This window comes from Cuculus canorus, chromosome Z (genome assembly GCF_017976375.1).
Source record: "Cuculus canorus isolate bCucCan1 chromosome Z, bCucCan1.pri, whole genome shotgun sequence".
NCBI lineage: Eukaryota > Metazoa > Chordata > Aves > Cuculiformes > Cuculidae > Cuculus > Cuculus canorus.
In genome coordinates, this window is record NC_071441.1 from 54,540,548 (window position 1) to 54,562,872 (window position 22,325).

Below are 22,325 nucleotides of genomic sequence, written 5' to 3' on the forward strand. Positions count from 1 at the left end.
TAGAATTAAATGCAATTATGACACTGCAAAATATGTAGGCATCTCCTTTAAATTACATAGAAATTACTTGTGACTTGGGGAAATCTTCCAGCTATTCAAAAAAAGCCATCAGCATGTAAGTAGACTCATTCACTAGATAAATCTTAAATATACAACCTTCTTATATATTAATTGTTAAAAACACTTTTAAAAGGTCTTGGAAATACAGGTTTGACTTCATGCAATCAGAATAGCGCTGGAGTAATTGCAAACATTTACTTTCAAGCATCTAGCATTGGTGGCAGACATCAGCTCACAGAGGGAACCTACCTGTTCATCAACTAAACAACAGGTAAATTAGACTTTAGATTATCGTCTTCTGAATGACTGTTACACAGATGCTGTAAATTACTCCCCTGATATTTACTTATGCTGATGGTGAAAGTGATACAAATATCGGCAATGAGATTTCACAGCTAGATGCAGCCTGCATTCTTACACTCCTCTGAATTGTTGCAGGTCTCCTTGGCTTTCAAAACAGAGATCTGGCTAGCAAGTGTCATTCCAGCCTTAACAAGCCAGTACAAAAGAGGGGGAAGTAATTTTGAGGAACCAGAAACAAGTTTCTAATCTCTAAACTTATTTACTTCCATAAGCAAATAAGGCATAATTATCCCTATCAGCTAGGAAAGGAGAACCAAAAAATGATTTTCATGGGCCTGTTTGTAAGCTTAGCTCAATGAGGAGATGATTACATTGCCAGCTTTAATTGCCACAGGGGAGAAGCATCTGTTAGAATTACAACTGTCAAATGTTCCACCTAGACAACAAAAGACGTAGCAAACTTTGAACAACCAACCTGTGACACCTAATTAGGGATGACAAACTTGTTTTCATGAGGCACCTTGCAAAAACTACATTTTCCACCCTACTGCTCTTCAGCTCATGTATGTCCATCTGTCTGTAAATACAAGAGCCTTAGTGAAGACCTTCCTTGCATCACAGAGCAATGAAGCTCATGTAAACTCGCAAGCAGAGATTCACAGGCTTGGGGGTTGGAGAACATCCATTAAATCATCTAATGTACTATACTACCAATGCAAGACAGTCACTTACAGTGCATTTTCCAGTCCTCTGTCCAGTTCATCTTTAAGTGACTTACACAATGGGGCTGCTACAACTTCCTCTAGCAAACACTAGTTTCCTCAGCAGTAAAGGAAATTTCAATGTCAAAAAGTATTTCCCAATAATATACCTACATTTTCCCTTGTTTAACGTCACTTCATTATTTTCTATATGCACGCCTGCAGACCACCCAATACAGTTTTGGCATATCATTATACTTTAGGGAAGCATACGTTTCACAAGCTACACCACAGCACAGTACCATTATGAAAGCAAAACTTCAATATCAAACACTTCATCATCACCAGGTTACTACTACCAGTCACTATTCCAAAATCACCTACAGATATTCTCTAACAGAAGACTAGAAGTGCATGATTTAAAAAAAAATAAAAATCAGAAAGGTTGTTGAAAAAACAGTATTTCTGATTTAAATGTCCACTAAGCCCTGAAAATTGTCTATAAGTTATATAACATATATACATATAGTACTTCAACACTGCTAATTACCAAGCTGAAAACTACACTCATCGAGAGAAAAACCAAGTGACAACAGTGACACAGCTAACTTTACTTTGATCAGTCAATTATTAAATTACTGATCTGTAACATCGTAAACACTGCTTTTGAAGGCTTAAAATTTTAAACACTAACTTCTGATGCACTGCCATATGAAGGCTTCTGTTATTTATGACAAATTAGGTCTCTTTACTTTCCTAGTCAATACACAAAGCATGCTAAACATGTACAAATAACGTGTCACATGTGCAGATATTTGCACCGTACTTCTCCCACATGAATGTGACATACAGAATAAATGAGCTCTGGTTTATTGCTCTTTTTCTGCTTTCTCAGACACATTCTCTCTGTGAACGAAAGTAACAAGAACTAGTAAATTCCACACTATAATTAACTACAGTGAATTATAAATGCATCAAGAATATTATTTCAGGTTACTCATTTAATCTATGGTACTGACAAATAAATACAGATTTTCTTAATAAGGAGACAGAATAAGAAGCGTTTGTCTTACAAGCCATGAGAATTTACCCCTGTGAATCCTTTAAGATGCTTTTAACATGGTCATTCCAGCTGGGGTTACCCATCACGTATCTAAACCTCACAGACTTTTCAGCCAGCAATTATTAACAGACTGTGTAGATACCATTAGTAATTAAGGGCACAGGACACAACTCAACTGAATCTATGATGTATTTAAAAGAAAAAAGGCAATTTTGTGAAAATTCTACTCTTCACCTTTTATAGGAATTAGTGGTTTATGCAGACTGAATAGAGAACTACAGCCAGGCACTGCACTGAACATCACTAGGTGAGGTGGACATAGTTGACTGTTGGTGATCAACATCATGCTATAGGTAGGATACATTGACATTAAATTAATTAAGTTTGTCTGTATAAGCATGCATTTAACTCTAACAAAAGGCATACTGATTTTCCAAGTGTACCTCTGTAGTCAGGTGAAAAAATATGCAATAATAGATAACTGCATGATTTGATAAATATTTTATAGCCAAAGTATAACAATGTATTTCAGAAATTTTGAGCTTTTTAACCAAAAAGAGTTAACCACATTATTTAAGACTATGCAAAACATTCAGTGTTCAAGCACACAACCAACTACGTGTTCATGCATACTTTTCTGTAACCCATCCTTTTGTTATGTAGCATATGATAAAAACATTGGTTTAAGAATACTAATCTTCTAATTATTCCTGATAATTAAATGGACTTTCTCACAATGCTGATTAATAGTATAATGGAGTAGGAGAAAAATAGGGAACCTGAAAGAAGCATTAGGATACTGGAAGGATATATATTATGCATTATACTGAACGCATTACTAACCTGAAAGGAGCATTATTATACTGTCAAAATTAGAAGTGATTGTTCCTTTTCCTTTATGCCTGCATTTTTATACAAAAACATGAAGACTAACTACATCTCCCAGTTTGACTGCAGGCAGCACATTCAACAAAAGAAAAGCAGTACAGTTTAACCAGAAGTTCCCCTCCTTCCATGCACATGTCGCCACCACTCTTCCACACCCCTCCAGCCCCACAACACTCTTCCCAAGACTGGGAAGGTTGTATTTTGTGTATATGTATAGTTCCTGATGTATGAAAAGAGAAATAGGAAAAATTCATAATGACTAAACAAAAGATGTAAGACCCAGTAAGAAAAATAAGTACATATACGAGACAAACATTGAAATTTAAGTCATTTAAGTTGCAGAGTAGTTTCTCCAGGCTTGCTCTGCAGTAAACATACATGTAGCTGAATCTTGGCCATCTGGATTTACAGAGCCTAGGAAGACTGATTTCCTAATCTGATGCTGAAAAATATACGTCATGAATACTTTCACAGAGACTTGCAATATGTTTATAGTACATTATATTATACAGAATAGTTACTTGTAATTCTGGCAAAGTCTTTGACAATTTTATTTGCAGGCATTAGGTTGGTACAGGAGAAAAAAAGATGTATTTTCACCCAAGAAATACAATCTTCTCTACATACACTCTTTTGACACCTGAAGCTAAAGCAATCAGAACCCTTTGTATTTTCAATTTCTTTGGCTAGATTGCTATTTTCCTAAATTGATAAAAAGATGTTTTCATATGAATTAAATTTCTCATAAGCTTTAATTTATGGAAATATATCAAGTGGGCCCACATATATTAATATATTTTCCCTTAATAAAAATATAATATGTATTTCACCTGTCTGATATTTAGAATATATTATGAATGACATAGACAAGAAAAACAGGATTGTTAAAATTACTGCTCTTATTTTCTAGGTACAATTTGGTCCTAACCTTTTTTTACTGTTTTTTGACCTAGACCCTTTCTGAATAGCACAGAGACCCATGTTCATAAGAAGTGTCGAGAAGCCACAGAGCCTGTTAGGCCTGGGGTAAATAAACAAAAGCATTGATAACGCCAGTTGGAAGATTTACACTAACTTTTGGCATCTCTGTCAAGAACAAAATTGTGCTGAGATTTCCTATATTGCACAAAGAAAAAGGCCTATAAAGAAGTACTCTTAAGAAGCGCAACTTAATTCCACTGAATCTGTCTTCTGCTTACTAAAATGATGCCAAGACTCTGACAATAAGCAAATATGTGAACTGCTACTGATAAGGTACTCTGAATAGCCCCTGCTTTAAAAGTGAGTTTTCCCTCATCTCATCTAGGAGATACACATACATGAAATACATACACTCCAAAAAACTTTCAGGTTTGTGACCAATACCTACACAGCATTCTTTGTCTACTTCCAATCTAGAGGAAAAAAATCTATTTCCACCTTACACTTCCAAGGGACACATCCCAGAGAAGGCAGCATCTTTGGTTTGGTTTGTATTTTTGTAACCAGTCAGACACCTCTGCTGGTTTCTTAAAAGATGGTACATGCTAATATTAACCAAGTAAAAAGCAAAGCATGTACCAATGGTCTGAAGAAGAAATATTTTAAAACAAAGCAACCCCTAGACATTCTGGTCATGGACTCAACTCCATACTAGACTTTTTCCCCAGGAAAAAACCAAAACATATCTGACCAAAGACATGCCTACTCTTCTCTGTCTCCAATCTCATCTCCATTGTCTCCCCACCATTTTATTCTCCTCGATAATTTCAGTGGAACTGACTGCAGAACTGTGTGCTGAACAATTTCTGTGCAATTTTAAACCCGTGCTTTTTAAACCCAAGTTATTTCATTGATGCAGCCAAGAAACCACACGGTATCACATTCCCAGTTGTAATTTAAAGTAATAGAAAAATCCCATTTTTAAAATATGTTTTAGCATTTGGAAATTATGTTACTTAATTTTTAATATTTTTCTTTATCTAGGTAAGTACGAAGAGAGAAGAAAAGAAAAAAAGCAAAACAGAAATGCATTGGGGCTTGGAATTTCAAATAGGAAGCATACTTCACAAGTAATGAACTAAAAAACAAAGTTTGAGCTTATGGAACATATCAGCTTAACATTAAACTGCAGCTCCAACATGTAGGCATACCTCCTTAAAAAAGCAAAACATTAATCACAGAATCATTTGATGGTTTGGTTCAGAAGGAACCTTAAACATCATCCAGTTCCAACTCCTTCGCCATAGGCAGGGAACCTTCCTCTGGATCAGGTTGCTCAAAGCCTCATGCAACTTGGCCTTGAACGCCTCCAGGGATGGGGCAGCCATCACTTCTCTGGGCAACCTAGACCTGTGCCTTACCACCCTGGCAGTAAAAAATTTCTTCCTAATATCTCATCTAAATCTCCCTCTTTCAGCTTAAAACCATCCCCCCTCGTTCTATCTCTATGGTAATCCAAAACTTCAATAGAAAGGTAATACACTTTTTCAGGAACATTTAAGAAAGTAACAAAAAGTAATTCTATTCATACCAAGTTTTAATAAAAAACAAACTTGTTTGGTCTGTGGCAGAGTTCACAATATTAATTTAATCTGAAATATGTATCACAGGTCTATTTGTTTTTTAAGAACTTAATAAAATAAAGTATAAAGAAGGTCTTTATCATAGTTTAACAGTCAAATGTAAATATTCCACTATACTTACAGAGCCATCTTTCAGGTTTCTTTCATAGGAGAAGTGACAGTCCATATTTTTATCATCTCTTGAAATGGCAAAGTTATATTTGCCCCTTGATTCTTCTCCAGATATCAATGCTTTCTTCAATTCTTCAACATACTTTTCTCTATTCATTTCCATGTCAGCAGCCTCCCTAGAAATCTCAGCTTCAGACACTATCAGAAAGAAATACGTAAGAAATAAATACTCATGTGTTTGTGAATGTGTATATATATTTATACGTACATACAGACACATACTCACACACATAAAGGAACAGACAAATATTCAGAGGCTATACTTTCTTTGGCATATATCAGCATGCTATTCATGGAAATATAGCAGGAATATTGCTAGTAGTACACAATTCTACTTGCCTAAAGCTATTCTGAATAACACTAACCTTATAACAAAGATTGGAATTTTTTAACTATGATTTATTGTGCTCTCTTAGTAGTCTCTGAAAGTGCATAATCAAAATCCTATAAGGCAATAGATGTAACTGTTGTTTCATTCACTCAGATCCAGTTTTCCAAGTTTCTAATTTATAACCTTAAAACAAAATAAACTGTCAATTTACAATTGAAGCTACACCTAGAGATTTGAGAATCCATTTGTTACCATTCAAATCTGAAGAGCAATAAATAGGGCCTGGGTCTCCAGCCTGCCTTACATCAGCTGTAAGAAGAAAATTGTGTTCCCGTCCTTTGAAGACTGAGAATGGCTAAATCCAGTACAGAACAGGCCGGCAATGATTTACTGTCACTAAGAACCATGATAGCCTTTCCTGTTTGCCTCTGATCATCCATTTCTTCAGAAATCTTCTTTTGGTTAACTCTCAAACTGAAATGGCAGCTTACCAAGACTCACCATCATTCATTACGAACAGGAAGATTTTACTATAATGGCCCCTGGTTATTTTCCTTACTTTTTATTTTATTCTACATACTGTTTCCTCAGTACTTTTAGAGATCAAAGGTTAATGAGAATAATTACATCAACGAAGAGTGCAGAGTTTCTTGCACAGACACATATAAGAAAAGACTTCAAATCAAAGTTACAACAGGATGTGTAAAAGGTAATACAGGCTTTAATGTATAGCTTATCAATACAGTATTTTAGGTTGTTTACTTGATAAACAGAAGTGTTTCTTTCTTCTGACCAATCTTCTGAGTAAGACTGCTCTCGATTGTTATTTACCCTGTTTGCTCTTAGATCTTCTAGCATTTGATCAGCAATTGAGAAAGTGCAACATGCAAAAGGATATTAGTTTGTGACACCCTGAAAAATATTCCACAAAACCAAAAAAATACTCACCAAAACCCAACCCAAAAACCCAACAAAAAAACCTCCAAAACACACCATTCACAGAACTCTGACTACAAAAGTATACTACTTGAAACCCCTGTAACTACATTTTTTCTCTATACAAACGTCTTTGAAGATAGTTTCATATTGAGATATAAACCTGCACATGCATTGAAACCATACTGATAAAAATAGAACAGCATTTCAATCAAACATGAGCTTGTTCAAATTGTCTCTTTCTTTCCAGTCATCATCTTGACACAGTAGTTAACCTTATATGGCAAAGAAGGCAGTATATATCAGATCAATCCTTCATATAAAAATACAGCAAAGATGTAAATGAATAATTATTTCCTATGAATATTTATTTTTTCACACACTTCAGGATTTCTGGATTAATTCTTCACCTTTCATAATTTTAGCTTATTCTCATAGATTCAGAGTGGTTGAGGTTGGAAGTGACCTCTGGAGACCACCTAGCCCAACACCACTGATCAAAGAAAGATCAACTATAAACATTGCCCAAGACTGTGTTTTGAATGGAGTCTGAATATTGCCAAGGACTGAAATTCCTCATTATCTCTGGCCAATCTGTTGTGCTGCTTGGTCTTTTTTATGGTAAAAAAGTTTTTTCCTGTGTTTAAAAGGAATTTCTTGTATTTCAATTTCTGCCCATTACCTCTTGTCCTTTCACTAGACATCACTGAGAAGAGACTGGCTGCACTATTTTCACTCCCCCTCACCAGGTATGAATTCCATTAAGTTCATGTTTTTCTCATACTGGACAGCCCAAAACTGCACACTGCATCACAGATCTTACCCAAGCTCAGCAGAGAGTAAGAATCACTTCCCCTAACCTGCTGGCAACACCCTTCCTAATTCAGCCCAGGAGGCTGTTGGCTTTTGCTACAAGGCCACATTGCTGGGCCATGTTCAACTTCTGGTCCACTAGGACTCTCAGGTCCTTTTCAACATGGGACCTGCTTCCAGTCCTACACTCAGGGCAGCAGTACAGGCTGGGGCTTATTCCTCCTGAAGTATAGAGTTTTGCATCTCCCTTTGTTGAATTTCCTGAGATCCTACTAGCTTGTTTCAGTCCCTCTGAATGGTAACCCAATTCTCTATTAACCCCTCCTCCTATCAGATGTAAACTTGCTGAGGAAGCACTATTAGGATCCAAGTGATTAATGAAGATGTTAACAGTACCAGAGCTGATATTGACCTCTGGTACAGGGCCACTATTAACTGGCCTCTAACCTAGACTTCATGCCACTGACAACAACCCTTTGAAATCCGGTCAATTCATTTTATGGTTCATCTGTTAGTTCATCTAGTCCATACTTTGCCAGTTTGGCTACATGGATCTTAGAGGACATAGTGTTGAAAACCTTGCTGGCTGAAGCCAAAATAAACAACATCCACTGTCCTCCTCTCCTTCAACAAGCCAGTAATTTCATCAGAGAAGATTATCATGTGGGTCAGGCATGGTTTGTGCTTTGTAAATCCATACTGACTACTCACCATCCTGTCAATATTTTTAAAATGGTTTTCAGGATTATTCATCCAACACCCTCTGGCTGGCCACCCTCCAGTTACCCAGTTTTACCCACGTACTCTTCCCAAAGATGGGAGAGATGTTTCTAAAAGCCCTTAAAGGCATCCCCTGATGACTACTACCTTGCAAAAATCCAGAGCAGTGTCACAATTACTTGGGCAAGAACCCAAGCACTCATGGACTTGTGGACATCCAGTTTCCAAGACAGTCTCTAACCTGATCCTCCTCCAAGGGTGAATCGCTTTTCTCCTGACTTTCCCACTCCTCTTATCCCACAGGCTTGGAATTTCTGAAGGCAAATTCAACCAGCAAAGACTAAAGCAAAGAAGGCACTGATTTGTACTTCAGCATTTCCCATATCCTTTGTTACCAGTCCCCCTGCCCCATTCTGCAGCAGGTTCACATTTTCCTTCATCTTCCCCTTGCTGCTAATTAGCCTGCAGAAGTCCTAGTTCCTCTTCACATTCCTTACGTGATTCCATTCCAGGTGGCTTCTGTTTTTCCTAACCCTATTCCTGCATACTTGGTCAGTGTCTCTATATCCCTCATCAGTCACCTTCCTCTGGCTTCCACCTCTGTACACTTCCTTTTTATTTTTTAGCCAGGAGGTCCTTGTTGATCCATGCAGGCCTCCTATCAACTTTGCTAGATTTTCTGTTCCAGTGAAATTAACTATTTTTCAGCTTAGAGGAGGGTGATAGTTGAAAAATCAACTCTCTCTCCTGGACCCCTCTTCTCTCCCAAACCATGTGCCATGGGATTCCTTTAAAAAAATCCTGGAAGGGGTCAAAGTTTGCTCTCTTTAAATCTAGGGTTCTTTTCCTGCTTTTTACTCTGCTCCCTTCTCTCATAATCCTAAACTCCACCAACTCAAAAGCCACAGCTGCCCCAGTGCTGACTTCCCAACTATCTCTTGTTGTTCCTAAGTATTAGCTTTTGTAGTCCTCCTCTCTACACACCTCATCATATGGAAAAGATGTAGACTTCACTGATCTTAGACTTAATTGGGGGTGCTGGCTGTATTTTGTTTGGGTTTCTGTGGGTTTTTTTCTTTTTTATAGTAAATAACACATCACAAGAACCAGTTAGGTCATCTATTCACAAATAAATCCACTATTTGTACATACATCTGCAAAATCTGAAAAGGCAGGTCAGTCACTATCACCCCACTCTATTACTCTGTTTAGAAGATACAGGCGAACAGTTAGGTGACAAAGGAGGTGCAGGTGACGAGAGCATGCCAATGTCAACACTGCAATGAAACAGGGAGAAACTATGTCTTCTGTGGAAAATCTGAGCCTTCAGACACAGTGAGAAGGATAAATTAGTGGGTCGGAATCACACTAGTCTTTCCTTAGTAGAAGGCATATTCAGAGGCAGATTCAAATCATTATATCCTTCAAAAGCTAGAAAGCAAAGGGATGCAAGGGAACTGAACTACTCTGGAGTTATAATAGGAAAAAAAAAAAAGGAAATACAAGTAAGTCAATCTTTGTCACACCTAGATGTGAAATGTCAGGTCGACGGCAATCTGAAGTCTGTCACAAAGTTTCCCATATACTCCTTAAAAGAACACACTGAAAAATGAGTATTCTCTGATCCCCTCTTTTAAATATACAAGAGGAAACCTGACACACTTATATTAGCCTAACATAAAGTAAAAGGACAAGGTGTGATATACAGCATTTTACCAGATCTGCAAAAACACAAACATTTAGCAGATGGCAGACATAGGAGCAAAGTCATTATACATTAAAAAGGAGTGCTGTGGGGCATGGATTAGAAGATACCAGAAATAAAATAACTTCATAATCAGTATTCCTAGGTTGGAGATGATGCTTTTATCCTTACATTTTAAGTTCACACACTGCATAGTTGCATTACCTATATTGCAAAGCAGGAAAAAAATATGGAGTGGGCTGGGAAAAACAAGCCCAGGGAGAAGTGAGGCATTTTATAAATGGAAGCCCCTAGAGATTTGTAAACACAAGATGTTTGCTTTTTGTAAAAGCACATGCCCTGAAAAGGAAACTATTCTGCTTTTTATCTACATTACAGCAGATGTAGAAGACAATCATACATTAATCTTTTTGCATACAGATTAACACTGATGAGCTTAGGGGCACTGAAATACACTGAGACACCTAATAAACTAAAGATCACCACCTGAAAAATATGTTTCAAGTTTTTAAGATTTTAAGCATGAAACGGATGTTATCAGAAAGGCTTAAAATTTAAAACAACTGCCAGCTCTATCTCGTTTGTTTTTTCTTTAAAACTGAAAGCAGAACTTCTAACGTTCTTATAAAGAACGATGCAACAGAACTACAGCCAGGAAAATAGCTAAGCTTACAAGCCAGTGAATAACAAACTCCAGTGCTGGTCAAGGCTCATCTTGCACAGCTAACAATCCCCTACAAATAGCAAGAATTAAGTGGGAAAGGCAGGTAAAAAATTTACCATTAAAACATTTATATTTTATTATAAGCCACCAATCATTTTCTCATTAGCTAGCTCATATCTTGTACAAGACACCAGACAGCTGAGAGAGAAAAGGCCACTAGTATATAAGCAATCCTCTTCAGTCTCCCAAAACAGTACAGACAGAAATGTATAATCCCTTGCAGTATGAGGCAGAGGAGTATAAAAAATAAGTCAGAAATACTTGCAAAAATAAGTGTCTAAAAAAAAATGATTTCCACACTAAGAAAAACTAAATAAAATTTTAGTGAAAATAAGCTTGAAAAGCCCAAAGCTATTAATTTATTGTAATAAGAGTACTGTGTTTTTTCTCCTGTGGTGCCTGTACATACTGCATGTTCCTTTATCTTATAAAACTATCACAACTGATCAATCTTTAGAGAAACATGAACAGTATAAGTGCATATATCTGTAGTTCTTCAGCCCAAATCAAGTGAATACATGAAATCATACTGCATATTTGTGTGCTTCTTCTCTCCCCACGATTTGACTTTTTTTTTCCCTTCCTTAATTAAGACTCCCAACACTTTTCATCATCACATAAAATATACGAAAAACACAAGACAACTCCATCAGCAACTCTCATTCATTTCCTGATAGGTCTTGCCAAGCAAAATAATCCACAGCATGAGAAACCCGAAAGGGATTTCCCAAAGCAAGAATTTTCTGACCACTGCTTTCCTTCCTCCAAGGTTTTGAATTTAGAATCTAAGCAGTCTCAAATGTGATGTAATAACTTTTGAAAAGCGATCAACAATACAGATCTGTGCGGTAGAAAAGCCTCCTGCACAAGATCTTCAACTCCTAATGAAATTTTTAAAAGCACTACAAATTCAATAGGGATTGCAGAAGAAATAGAAGCTCTCTCCTTTGGATGAGTACCCAGTGCTCATGCTAAACAGTTGTGGGTTCCTTTATTTCCTTTTAATAGAGTGAGGTCATCTTTCTTTCACTGGTCCTCTGTTTCGAGACATAATACCCCTGCCAGTCTGCCAGATGCAGGAAGTTAACAAAATGAGAACTGCTTACGTATTTTTTCTATACCCTTCCAGTTATAGAAACATGGATTTTACTTAGAATATCAGATTTGAAGAATCAGCTTTTTGTGAATGTTAAGCAGAAGATTTTAAAAGCTACATAAGAACAACCAGAAAAGCTTTTAAACAGAAAAAGTAGCATGCTCAATTAGTTAAGTATTTAGCACTGTTAACATCCTTTTTGTTATTTTGAAAATATATAGTTTGTCTATCCTAATGTCACATTAAGAAATAAAAACCTTCCATACCAGACTACAGGGAACCAGCACTCGAATACATTTGTCTTTTGTATTTGTCTTTTGCAGCAACTACTCATCAATAGCTTGTTTGAAAAGTGTGACTGAATATGGAAGAGTAGATATAACATTACACACATGTAGACATATTTTAAGTTAGTCTTGTTTCCTGTGTTTGAAAGAAAAAAGGTAAAACCTGTATCCAAGAATGCTAATGAATGATTACGCTTCTTTTTATACACAAGAACTGTATATAAACACATACATACTCAGTGTGTACATGCATATACAAACACAAAGCACTATTTTTTATATATGCATATAAGGATAACACGCATATTTGAAAGGTTGGCTGATATAGGAACCAGGAAGCAACAGCATCCACTGGACAGGAAGAAGGAAGGAACTACATAGAAATCTAGTCTTACCATTCAGAAAAAGGATAGTGGTTTTGCCTACAACACGCTGTAAAATATAGCATTATGTTCTCTCTTTGAAATATTTTTGCCATGGAGACAAGTGCTTTGGATGAAGCATTTGAAAGGAACACACAAATCTTTCCTTCTTTTGCTAGGCATGAATGAAAGAAGCATGCACATCTTAAGACATCAATTCTCTTATTTGGGTTTCTGATTGGGGAAAAAAGCCCACAGGTTATTTCTTTTTCTTCTGATAACTTATGGCCAGGAAAAAAAATAATTCCTTGTCCCTCCTTCTCAAAAATTCACCTCAGTACCAAATACTGCGACCTTTAATATTATGATTTTATCAAGCCATTTTAAAAACAGCTGCAATTAAATGCTTCCTGAACTAAAATTTGGAAATGGAAGTTGCATGGCACATTTGTTCAAAGATCTAGAGATCAAAAGAGATTCCAATATCACTGCAAGAAATTATATTCTTGAGAAAGAACAAAGCATTGCACATCCATATACAAACAAATTAGTATTAGGTTTGGCACACAATCCTTCCAGATTTGTAAGATCTTTGACTACATCCCAGAAGATCACAGATCTCCATCCTCGATTGCCGGGGAGAGCTAATAGTGATTAAAAGCTTTTGATGCAAGTTGTGGGTCACAGTTTAGAAAGTGTTTAAAATAATAATAATGTAATGATAACTTTTTAAAAAATTTCCAATATTACCTGTCCCAGTCCATGCACACTGACCATCAGTAAGTGTTACACCAAAGCCAACGCCTAAATCTTTTTCCCATGATACTTGCAGAAAATACGTTGCTTCTGGATCAGAAACTGGATGAATTCTATTCAAAATCTTCTCCATCTTCCTGACACCTGTTTAGGAAGTAAGATAGTCTTATTATAACCAAGGGCTTATTTTCCAGGAGTGTTTAGCAATTTTACGTAACTAGCTTCAAAAAAAAAAAAAACAAAACCAAATGATACAAGTATAAGGATACTTAGAATTTAATTTTACCTCCCTCCACAAATTCAGTTTTTCAGAAAACTGATGATATTTTCAAACAGAAAACTGGGCTAAAATAAGGTTTAAAATAACAGTCCCAATAATCAAACATATTTGAATAGTCCCAAATTAAGAAACTAAGTGTCAGAAAGCTGGAAAATGGAAAATTACAACAGACAAGCCTTTACCCATGGTTATCTTTTTAACTTACTATCCATTATCATCCAACATACAGTCCATGGAATATAATCCAAAATAGTCAACATCCATCTGGAAGATTCATGTGAAAACATGTTACTAAGCTTCACCGCAAAGCAGAGGTTGTAGTGGATGGTAGCAACAAGCAAAGAAATTATTTAAAAAACTGGACGCTGTGCAGAACAAAATTTATGATGCTATAGTAAAATTTTTGCTCAGTATCAAAGCAACTTGGCAATCTTTACTTGACATAACACCTTCTAAAAAATCCCATGTGTATATAAACAGTCTAATCTGACAATAATGAATCCTCATGTTACCCAAGAACTTTAAAACTGCACTGGCAATTCACCCCAGAGAGTAATGAAGAAACTGCTAATGCTGAAGTTAACATTGACATACAAAAGTTTCAACAAGAATGCTTCCTGTTCTCCAGTACTGGAAGAGCGAGTGAATTTGTTTTGGGGTGCTTAGTTGTGTTGGGTTTTTATGTTTTTTTCTTTTTTTAAGAACGTGAATGAAGAAAGTTTTTCACTCATATGCTAAAATAATAAGGACTTATAAAAGTAGGCAAAACACAACTGAGGTACTTAAACTACATGCACTGAGTGCAAAGACCTTAGGACTGGTCAGGTTTTAAAAGCTGTTTCAAATTTTCCATTTAAAGTGGAGCAATAAGTAATCATGATAAGCTTCCATTCCAGCCCTTGAGAGGAGTGTTCAAGCCACAGTAGAGGAAAGCTCGCTTCCTGCTCATGGACAGTGAGAGCCAAATCTAGACACAGATTTAACCACCGCTGACCTCCCAAAGAGCAGGCATTTTCAGGTTCGGAGAAATATGTTACATTGCAAGTTGATTGCAGTGTGTCTGACCTTAGCTCAGCTATGCATTCAACAACAGTTGAAAATGCCTTTCCTTTGTCCAGACATGTGCCGAGTGTTCAAAAGCTGCAAAATAAATGAACATAAGACTTGAATTTCAAGCCTAAAGCTGCATTAATAGCTAGACAATAGCTGCATTGTCAACAATGCAAACATTAATTATAAATATCAATAAAGTTAATGAAAGTTGTATACTAACTATTTCTAATGGCTAATTAAACCACAATACAGATCACCATGGACTAACAAACAGCATTTCTAAACAATAAGAGGAACATCACACGAAGTGCCTGCTATGAATACCAGAATGAACTTTGGCTAAAACACACCATTAAGCACTTTCAGCATTTCTCACTACCCATTACATTTTCATCACCAAATACTCAAATTGCTAACTTTATTTTTCAGCTTTAAGCATAAGTACACATAAGCACCATGACATTTCCCTGTCAAGACTATTTTTACGAAGAGTTTAGGATTCAAAAGCTATGGTACAAGTAGAAGGAAATAAATCACATACGCACAGCTGAGCCTCATAAATTCTCGCGAGCGACAGTAAGAGGGATGACTTTAGTACTTACATCCATAAACTGAAATAAAACACAAAACGAAAACATCTCTTCTCCCAGCTTTTCTCTCCTCTGTTGTGCTCACTGACCTTTTGAAAGGTCATTGAGCTATTACTACATGTTTAGAAACTGCCTCACAAAGCAGAGGTCAACCTTGCTCCTTGAGTTCTTCAAGAACTCAGCTCTTCCAAACCATGAGCAAAAACTTAAGGATTCTTGGCTGTATATAATAGCTATTACTTACTTCTCTTTGAGAGGAACAAGCCTTCTTCATGAAAATTGGGCTGACATGCACAGGATATGCAAACAAGAATATTGTAGCTCACTACTTCGTAAAAAACCCAAATAAAATAACAAAAAAGCAAGCAAACAAAAAAACTCCCAAACCTCTCTTCCACAAATCTCTCAACAACACAACTCTTCCACAGAGTTTAGTGTAATGCTGAGTATATGGATAAACCACATACAGCTAAAGCATGAATACATCAAAGAAAGAGCAAAAATTACCTAACTATTCAGCTACTAGCAATCACCACCAACAAAAGAAAAAATACAGAAACTAAATCAGAGCATATTTGTATTAATTAATTAATAGGCAAACGCATGCATCTCATCCACTCAAAAGACAAAAACGTAGTAATACATATACACCAGTATATTTCCAAAATAGAAATTTCAGGAGGAAGCTGGACATATTACGGAATGCTTGAAGTCAGCAGCATGTTCACAGGATTTACAAATAACTTTGTTGAGTATCTTTAAAAGATGTATCAAACTATACCTCCAAGAAGGGAAGCAAACTAAAACATCTCCCTTATAACTAATCTATCTCAATTCACCTGCCTGCTTACAGTATTCTCTGATCACCCTGTCAGCTTTCAACATGCCAAGTACACATGACTCTTCACAGATCAAGTACTTTGTATAGAAGGCGATAATGTTCCTAACAGAGTTTCTGCCCCAGAGCTTTTGTTGGTGAGGGAACCATTGTGCATCGCCAAAGTCAGAGGGCAACATGAAGGCAGATTTGCCAAAGCAGATACTCCAGATCCCTTTCCTCAAGAAAACGAACAAAAACCCCTCCACCTTATAAATATTTCAGTTCAGCAGCCCATGAGTGGTCTCTTCAGAAATGCAGAAGACAGATATCACATCTCCAAGAAATATGATTGAATCTACACTTCTTTAGTCATTTCCATAGGAGATATGATACAGAATCACAGAATCACCTGAGTTGGAAGGGACCCACAAGGATCATCGCATCCAACTCCTAAATTGCTTGCTGGTTTCCTCCAGCTCCAATTCCCAGTTTGTCCTGGCCTCTTCCAGGCCTTACAGTTCACTAGGGCAACAGCGGATTGCCCAGCAGTGGATAATGTCATATATACACAAATTTGAGTTTTACCATAGCATCAAGGCTGCAACAAGTTACATTTCCCATTGTTGCTGTTGACATCACTATCTTCCAGACCTTAATGTTGATCCTAGAAGTGAAAAAAATATGTACATTTCAATCTAATATCTAAATAATGCTTTAAAATTCCAATTATTTGACAGGACAATCTATTGGACAGGGCAATTTATTGGTATAACCCAACAGTCCTGCATGTGTTTGTCTAAGAATTTACCTTGATACATTCAAAAGTATCCTACTAGAAATACTATTAGGAGATTTTTAAACAAACACGAAACCATTTCTCTTGTGGCTATTGTCTCCAATAATCCATTAAGACTACACCTAAAACTGATCCATAAAGAGTCACAGCATTTTTAAGTACTCTGGGCCAGACACTTTGCCAGAACAAAATAACTGCAGATGTACTGAAAAAGGGGTCTGAAAAACATGCCAGCTCGGCACATGAACTTCCACAGAACTGGTCACACAAACTTGTAGAAGCTGGTACTGCTTTTTAAGGTTTATTAATTCCCTCTCCATCAAGTCATAGTTTCCTTATGAAAAACAGACAAAAATACAAAGGATGAGAAAGAATTGAAACCTTAAGAGGTAGTTTCTTGTTAACATCTTTGGGTGGAAAGATAGGGACACGGGCAAGAACTGCATTAATGCTGAAAATTCCTAAAATGTCTACCTAAATTTTGGTACTGCCACTGTTTACCAGTCCAGCCACTACCAAAGCTCATCAGAAAAAAAATCACTGCATGAAGTCAAACTATTTTTATAGCTATCAAACAAACTAAATTACTGAAATCAGACCCTCACTACTGCAGCCTTAAAAACAACGTCAAGTTTATTAGGCCAGCGGAGTACCTTCAAGTGCCATTCAATACTCAGCAATGCTGTCTCTGCAGGTTCTTTCCATTCACCGTCTCAATAAAATGAGAGCAGTTATTTCTTCCTCCCTTAATTACTATAAAGAAAAGATGCAGAGAAACTGATGGATTAAAGCCACAAGAAAGTCTGTATTTTTTCTCTTGAGGGTACAGGAGGTCACATCACATACCAGCACCTCACCGTGTTAGAGCCAAGGATCTGGGACGAGCTTGCAGGTGGGAACAGTTTAGTCCCACCCCAAATTCGTAAATCAGAGGCTTTATTGAGACCTTCGAACAGTTGAGGATTGAGCCGTTTATCTTAAGCACTTTGTCCCTTTGCTCTTTGGCTCCTATGATCTATATTAGGCAATGTTTCTTTTTAAGTAGAAATAGCTGTTGGCTGGTGTGCAATTGACGGGAGTCTAGTCTCTGAACAAACAGCGTACACAGTTGCTTCTGAATAAACAAGACACTTTTAAAATTGGTTTACAAAGAATTTTATATGTTGTTTTGGATGGCACTAGGAATAGACCAGAAGCCAAATCTTTTAGGCTGCTCCAACACAGCATCATTGATAATATTTTGAACTTCAGCAATTCATTTTTTTTCCATGCAGACAAATGGCTTTTTTTCAAATTGCTTTGGCTGCAGGTGTTCTAAACTTCAGCAGCTATGCATGGAAGGCTACTTACAAATCAGAAAGAGCGGCTATGCCTTTCTAACGGAGCAATTAACCTAAATGCTTTCTTGCAGAGAAAAACAGGGAGCTATCTACAGTGAGTTCAGAATAGAAGACCAGCACATATAGCACACTGCTATTAAAGTCTACAAATTGATCCCTTCTATCATTGGCTTCACCACAACATACACTACAAATCAGAATCTAATAATCAGAAGAAAAGGAATGGTTAACCTATAATCAGAGAGCTGGTACCATCAGCAGATGCCGTATGTAGTTATAAGTGGATTATTGGAGATTTACACCAGCAAAGAAAAAATCAGATAGCTTTTGAAGATTAAAACTAGCTATTACCACATTGTCTAACAGAAAGATTTAAGACAAATCATATCTTTCTGAATATTTCTAGAGATACATTTCATATAAATTGAGAGTCTCTCATGTTAATTTAAAATTCCATTAACTCAAATACCTCAAGAGGAAGAGTATTAAAATATCTGACAAATGTTTCAACTACGACTCAGTTAATCTAAGAACTACTATCAGCCTATTAAGGGCTTCCTCTTTTTTCTTTTCTTTTTGGAGGAACATAATTGGGCCAACAAAGATGAAGAAAACAGAACAGCATCCTTCTTACCTCATCCCATTCCCTTGGTCACAATATTTGAGATGGGAAAAGATTCAATAATAACTATCAGCTGCAACTTTAAGATACATCTGAAGACCGAAGAACATAAAAATTTTGAAACAGCTTTGTTTCCAATGACATTTAAGGGGCTAACACTTCTTTATATTACATGCAACCAAAACTATATCTAGTTGTTCTTTTGTTTAACTTTGTTTTATATTAAAAGAAGGATCACCGTCTTGTCAATAACACAACTTTGTCTTGCACATAAAGGAAATGAATGAAAAACTGACACAGAACATGAAGAAGTGACTGAATGACTTTAAAACTTTGTGCAGACAGGTCAATGGCCCGTTTTAAAAATTCAGTCCTGCATGACAACATTTGATCTAGAGATTCACTTCAAGACAGCTCTTAAACTTCTTAAGCTCTATAGGCCAATAGGATATGCAAAATTTGCCACAAAAAAATCTGGAATGTACATAAGGAACAACCCTTGTCAGACTTATTTACTACAGTCACCATCTGAAAAATGAGGAGAAACAGAAGGAAGCAGACAGTCAACAACCTTTATAGTAGGAATCTTACTAACAAACTTTGATCTTAATTGTAGCCTGGAGGCAAAGCCCACCCTGGTGTCTTTCATCCTCTTGAAGTCTCAGACCTCATCCACTACCAACTCCAGGCATCCAGGCTTGCCAAGCTTACTTATAAGCATCTACATTAAGAGACAGTTAAAGCTATTACAAAGTTAAAAAATAAAGTCTTCATATATGAAAATAAACGTTCAAGTGGCAATTATAATAGTATATATTAGGCAAGTAAGGGAGTACCTGGGTAGATTTCCAAAAGGGAGAAAACTTTCATCTTTTTGGATGAATTCTTCCTGGCACTAAGTTTTGTGCCTGTACATTGTCAAATCCTCTTATTGTGAAATCAGTATCAGAAAAATCCTAAGGTTTCCCTACATAAATCAGGATACACTAAGTGATGTTCTAAGTCTGTAGAAAGATTATGTCATACAACTGAAACATTTCCTGACGAAAAAGTTAATTTTAGTACTGGAATTACTAAAAAGCGCATATAGAACTGCGCAAGGACAAAAGACAATCACTAGACCAGCAGCAAGTGGGCAGATCTGGGTTGCAAAGTCAGCAGGCATGCCTAAGAGACCCAGACTCACTGTTTTTGTTGCCTCTGGAAGATGCAAGCCTCAACAAATATTATATAACCCTATTTTAGCAGTAGGTCAGCCTGGCTTCCCCATGCCGAACAGAAGCCAGTGGTGATATGGAGCCACATCTGTTTTGCCTTCCCGTGAAAACTGCAACCTTAAGATTATTTATTATGATAATTCACTTTCTCAAAAAGTAACAACCCTCCAAACCGCCTAAATATATATCAATTTCCTTATAATCTCTCTGGAAAGACAGAATTAAAATAATTATGTTTTGCAGATAAGAGAAAAAAACCCAAACAAACCAGTAAGAGGAAACAACTCTGTAGAATTCTGCTAGAGGCAACTTTTGAGCCTGCTGTATACAATGAGTAAAAACCAAGATTCCGGAATCCCTGGCATCTTAGTGACATTTCCAGATGAGTCTCTGCCATTTTCAGTAACTCAGTATTATCCAAGTATGGGAAAGTTGAGGAATTTAAAAAAAAAAAGAAAAAAACATGCATTAACTGCCCTTCTCCCATCCAAAAATATTCAGATACATATGTCTTTTTGATGTATATTTGAATAACATAGTAGTCTGTTCGAGGTATCATCTGTTTTCCAAAACACTGCCTTTTTTAAGGTTACGTATTATCAGGATATTAAACACAAAACAAATCGGTCTTACATATTTCCTTTGTTTTTTGTTCTTTAGCTCCCTATTATAATCCCACTCAGTTTGACATGTTTCTATAAATGTTTGACTTAACACCATTAAGCAATGGGTTCCACTAAACAGACTGCCTTTTCTTTAACTTGAAATAAAGTCAAATACATTCAGTAATATTGAAACCACAAGAGTTCCATAAGCAAGAGTAACAAATCTGAAACAAGGACAAATGAAAAAAAGAAATCAAGTGTTAGCTACAAATGGATGGATGCAATTCTATATGTAAGATTGCTGAAGAGCTTTGAAAAAATCAAGCCCTGGAAAAACAAGCTTCACCAAATGTAGCCACATCAGTGGGACAAGAGCAGGTATAAATAGGAAGGCTTATATATCCTCCTCTCCTCCCACAACTTTTCAAAGAGATTGATTATTTTAATTTCATGCCCTTGTCAAAGTAATAATAAAAAATAGGCCTAGACTCCAAATTGCTTTATTTTGCTAAAGAGTTTCCTAAGGCATTTTCTTTGAAGAAAATTCTTGCATTATCCCATTTTCATGTAACAAAAGTTTTATTATGTTTTTCTTTCCATTTGCTATTTATCTACTGGAAAAGGTCACATTGATCTCCCTGAAAACAAAGACGTCACACTACTTTAAATTAGTAATTTAAACATTGTAATTCATTTTTTTTCATCTGGCCCCCACAGAAAATAAATCACAAGACATTTTCAATGAACTGGAATACTTGCCTTCAATTCACTTAAATTTCAATTTTGCAACTCTTTATTCAGCCATGTTTATCATTTTCAATTGAAAGCTAATTATTTTTATGATGGATTAGGCTGAGCAATCAGAATTTTAAGATGACAGAAAGAGACATTCATCCTTATCCATCCATACTGAACATGGATTTCAACTGTTCCCACAGATGGGCACAGGATCAGTTTTGGTTCTTTAATATGCCCTGAATGCCAAGCCATGAGATTCAACATATCAGGTAACACAGCAAGTACATATTCATTGGATTATACGATGCTGGTGACCTACGGTATAGCAGCTTCAAATAAGTCAAGAAAACAACAGAACTTTGAGGCACTAGCTTAGCTTAGGCTTTGTGATAACACATTGGACAAACCAAAACAGGAGAGAAGTACCAGTCCATATGCAAGAACAACAGACATGCCAATGTACTAGCAAGCAGGGGACCCAGTGTACAACACCTACAAACCTCACCAAGCTCTGAGCAAACAAGCAGTTTTGTTTCTAAAAAAATTACACAATTCCACCAAACAGATAACAAATTCAGTGAACACTGACTCTACACGGCAAGCAATCACTTCCATATCTACTAGCTCGTGCTTAATGGGCATTATGCCTACAAACCACATTTAGGAAGGTAAGAGGACATATGGAGCTTCTCAAGAGTGACTTGTACTTTTTGCACCTTAAGTTCTATACACAAAAATATTGGCTCACTACTTTTATAAGCAGTTCTCCCAATACTTTCATGTG

The 22,325-nt window shown here is 36.5% G+C and overlaps 1 protein-coding gene across 21 annotated transcripts in view; it reads right to left on the reverse strand.

The window, feature by feature from the left end:
• XRCC4 (X-ray repair cross complementing 4) overlaps positions 1-22,325 on the reverse strand; it is a 170,268-nt gene that overhangs the window by 138,417 nt on the left and 9,526 nt on the right. For 3 of the 21 annotated variants that reach the window (XM_054055361.1, XM_054055363.1, XM_054055364.1), the window contains exons 2-6: positions 16,809-16,887; positions 14,826-14,900; positions 13,966-14,024; positions 13,475-13,624; positions 5,701-5,888 (exon numbers count right to left, since the gene is read on the reverse strand). In XM_054055361.1, the coding sequence (XP_053911336.1) occupies positions 5,701-5,888; positions 13,475-13,624; positions 13,966-14,020 (393 nt within the window). In that variant the 5' untranslated portion in view covers positions 14,021-14,024; positions 14,826-14,900; positions 16,809-16,887. Of the gene's footprint in view, positions 1-5,700; positions 5,889-13,474; positions 13,625-13,965; positions 14,025-14,754; positions 14,901-16,632; positions 16,752-16,808; positions 16,888-17,672; positions 18,891-19,817; positions 20,435-22,325 lie in introns of those variants that run through there. The other 18 variants (XM_054055376.1, XM_054055380.1, XM_054055366.1 and 15 more) reach the window with 15 other exon arrangements.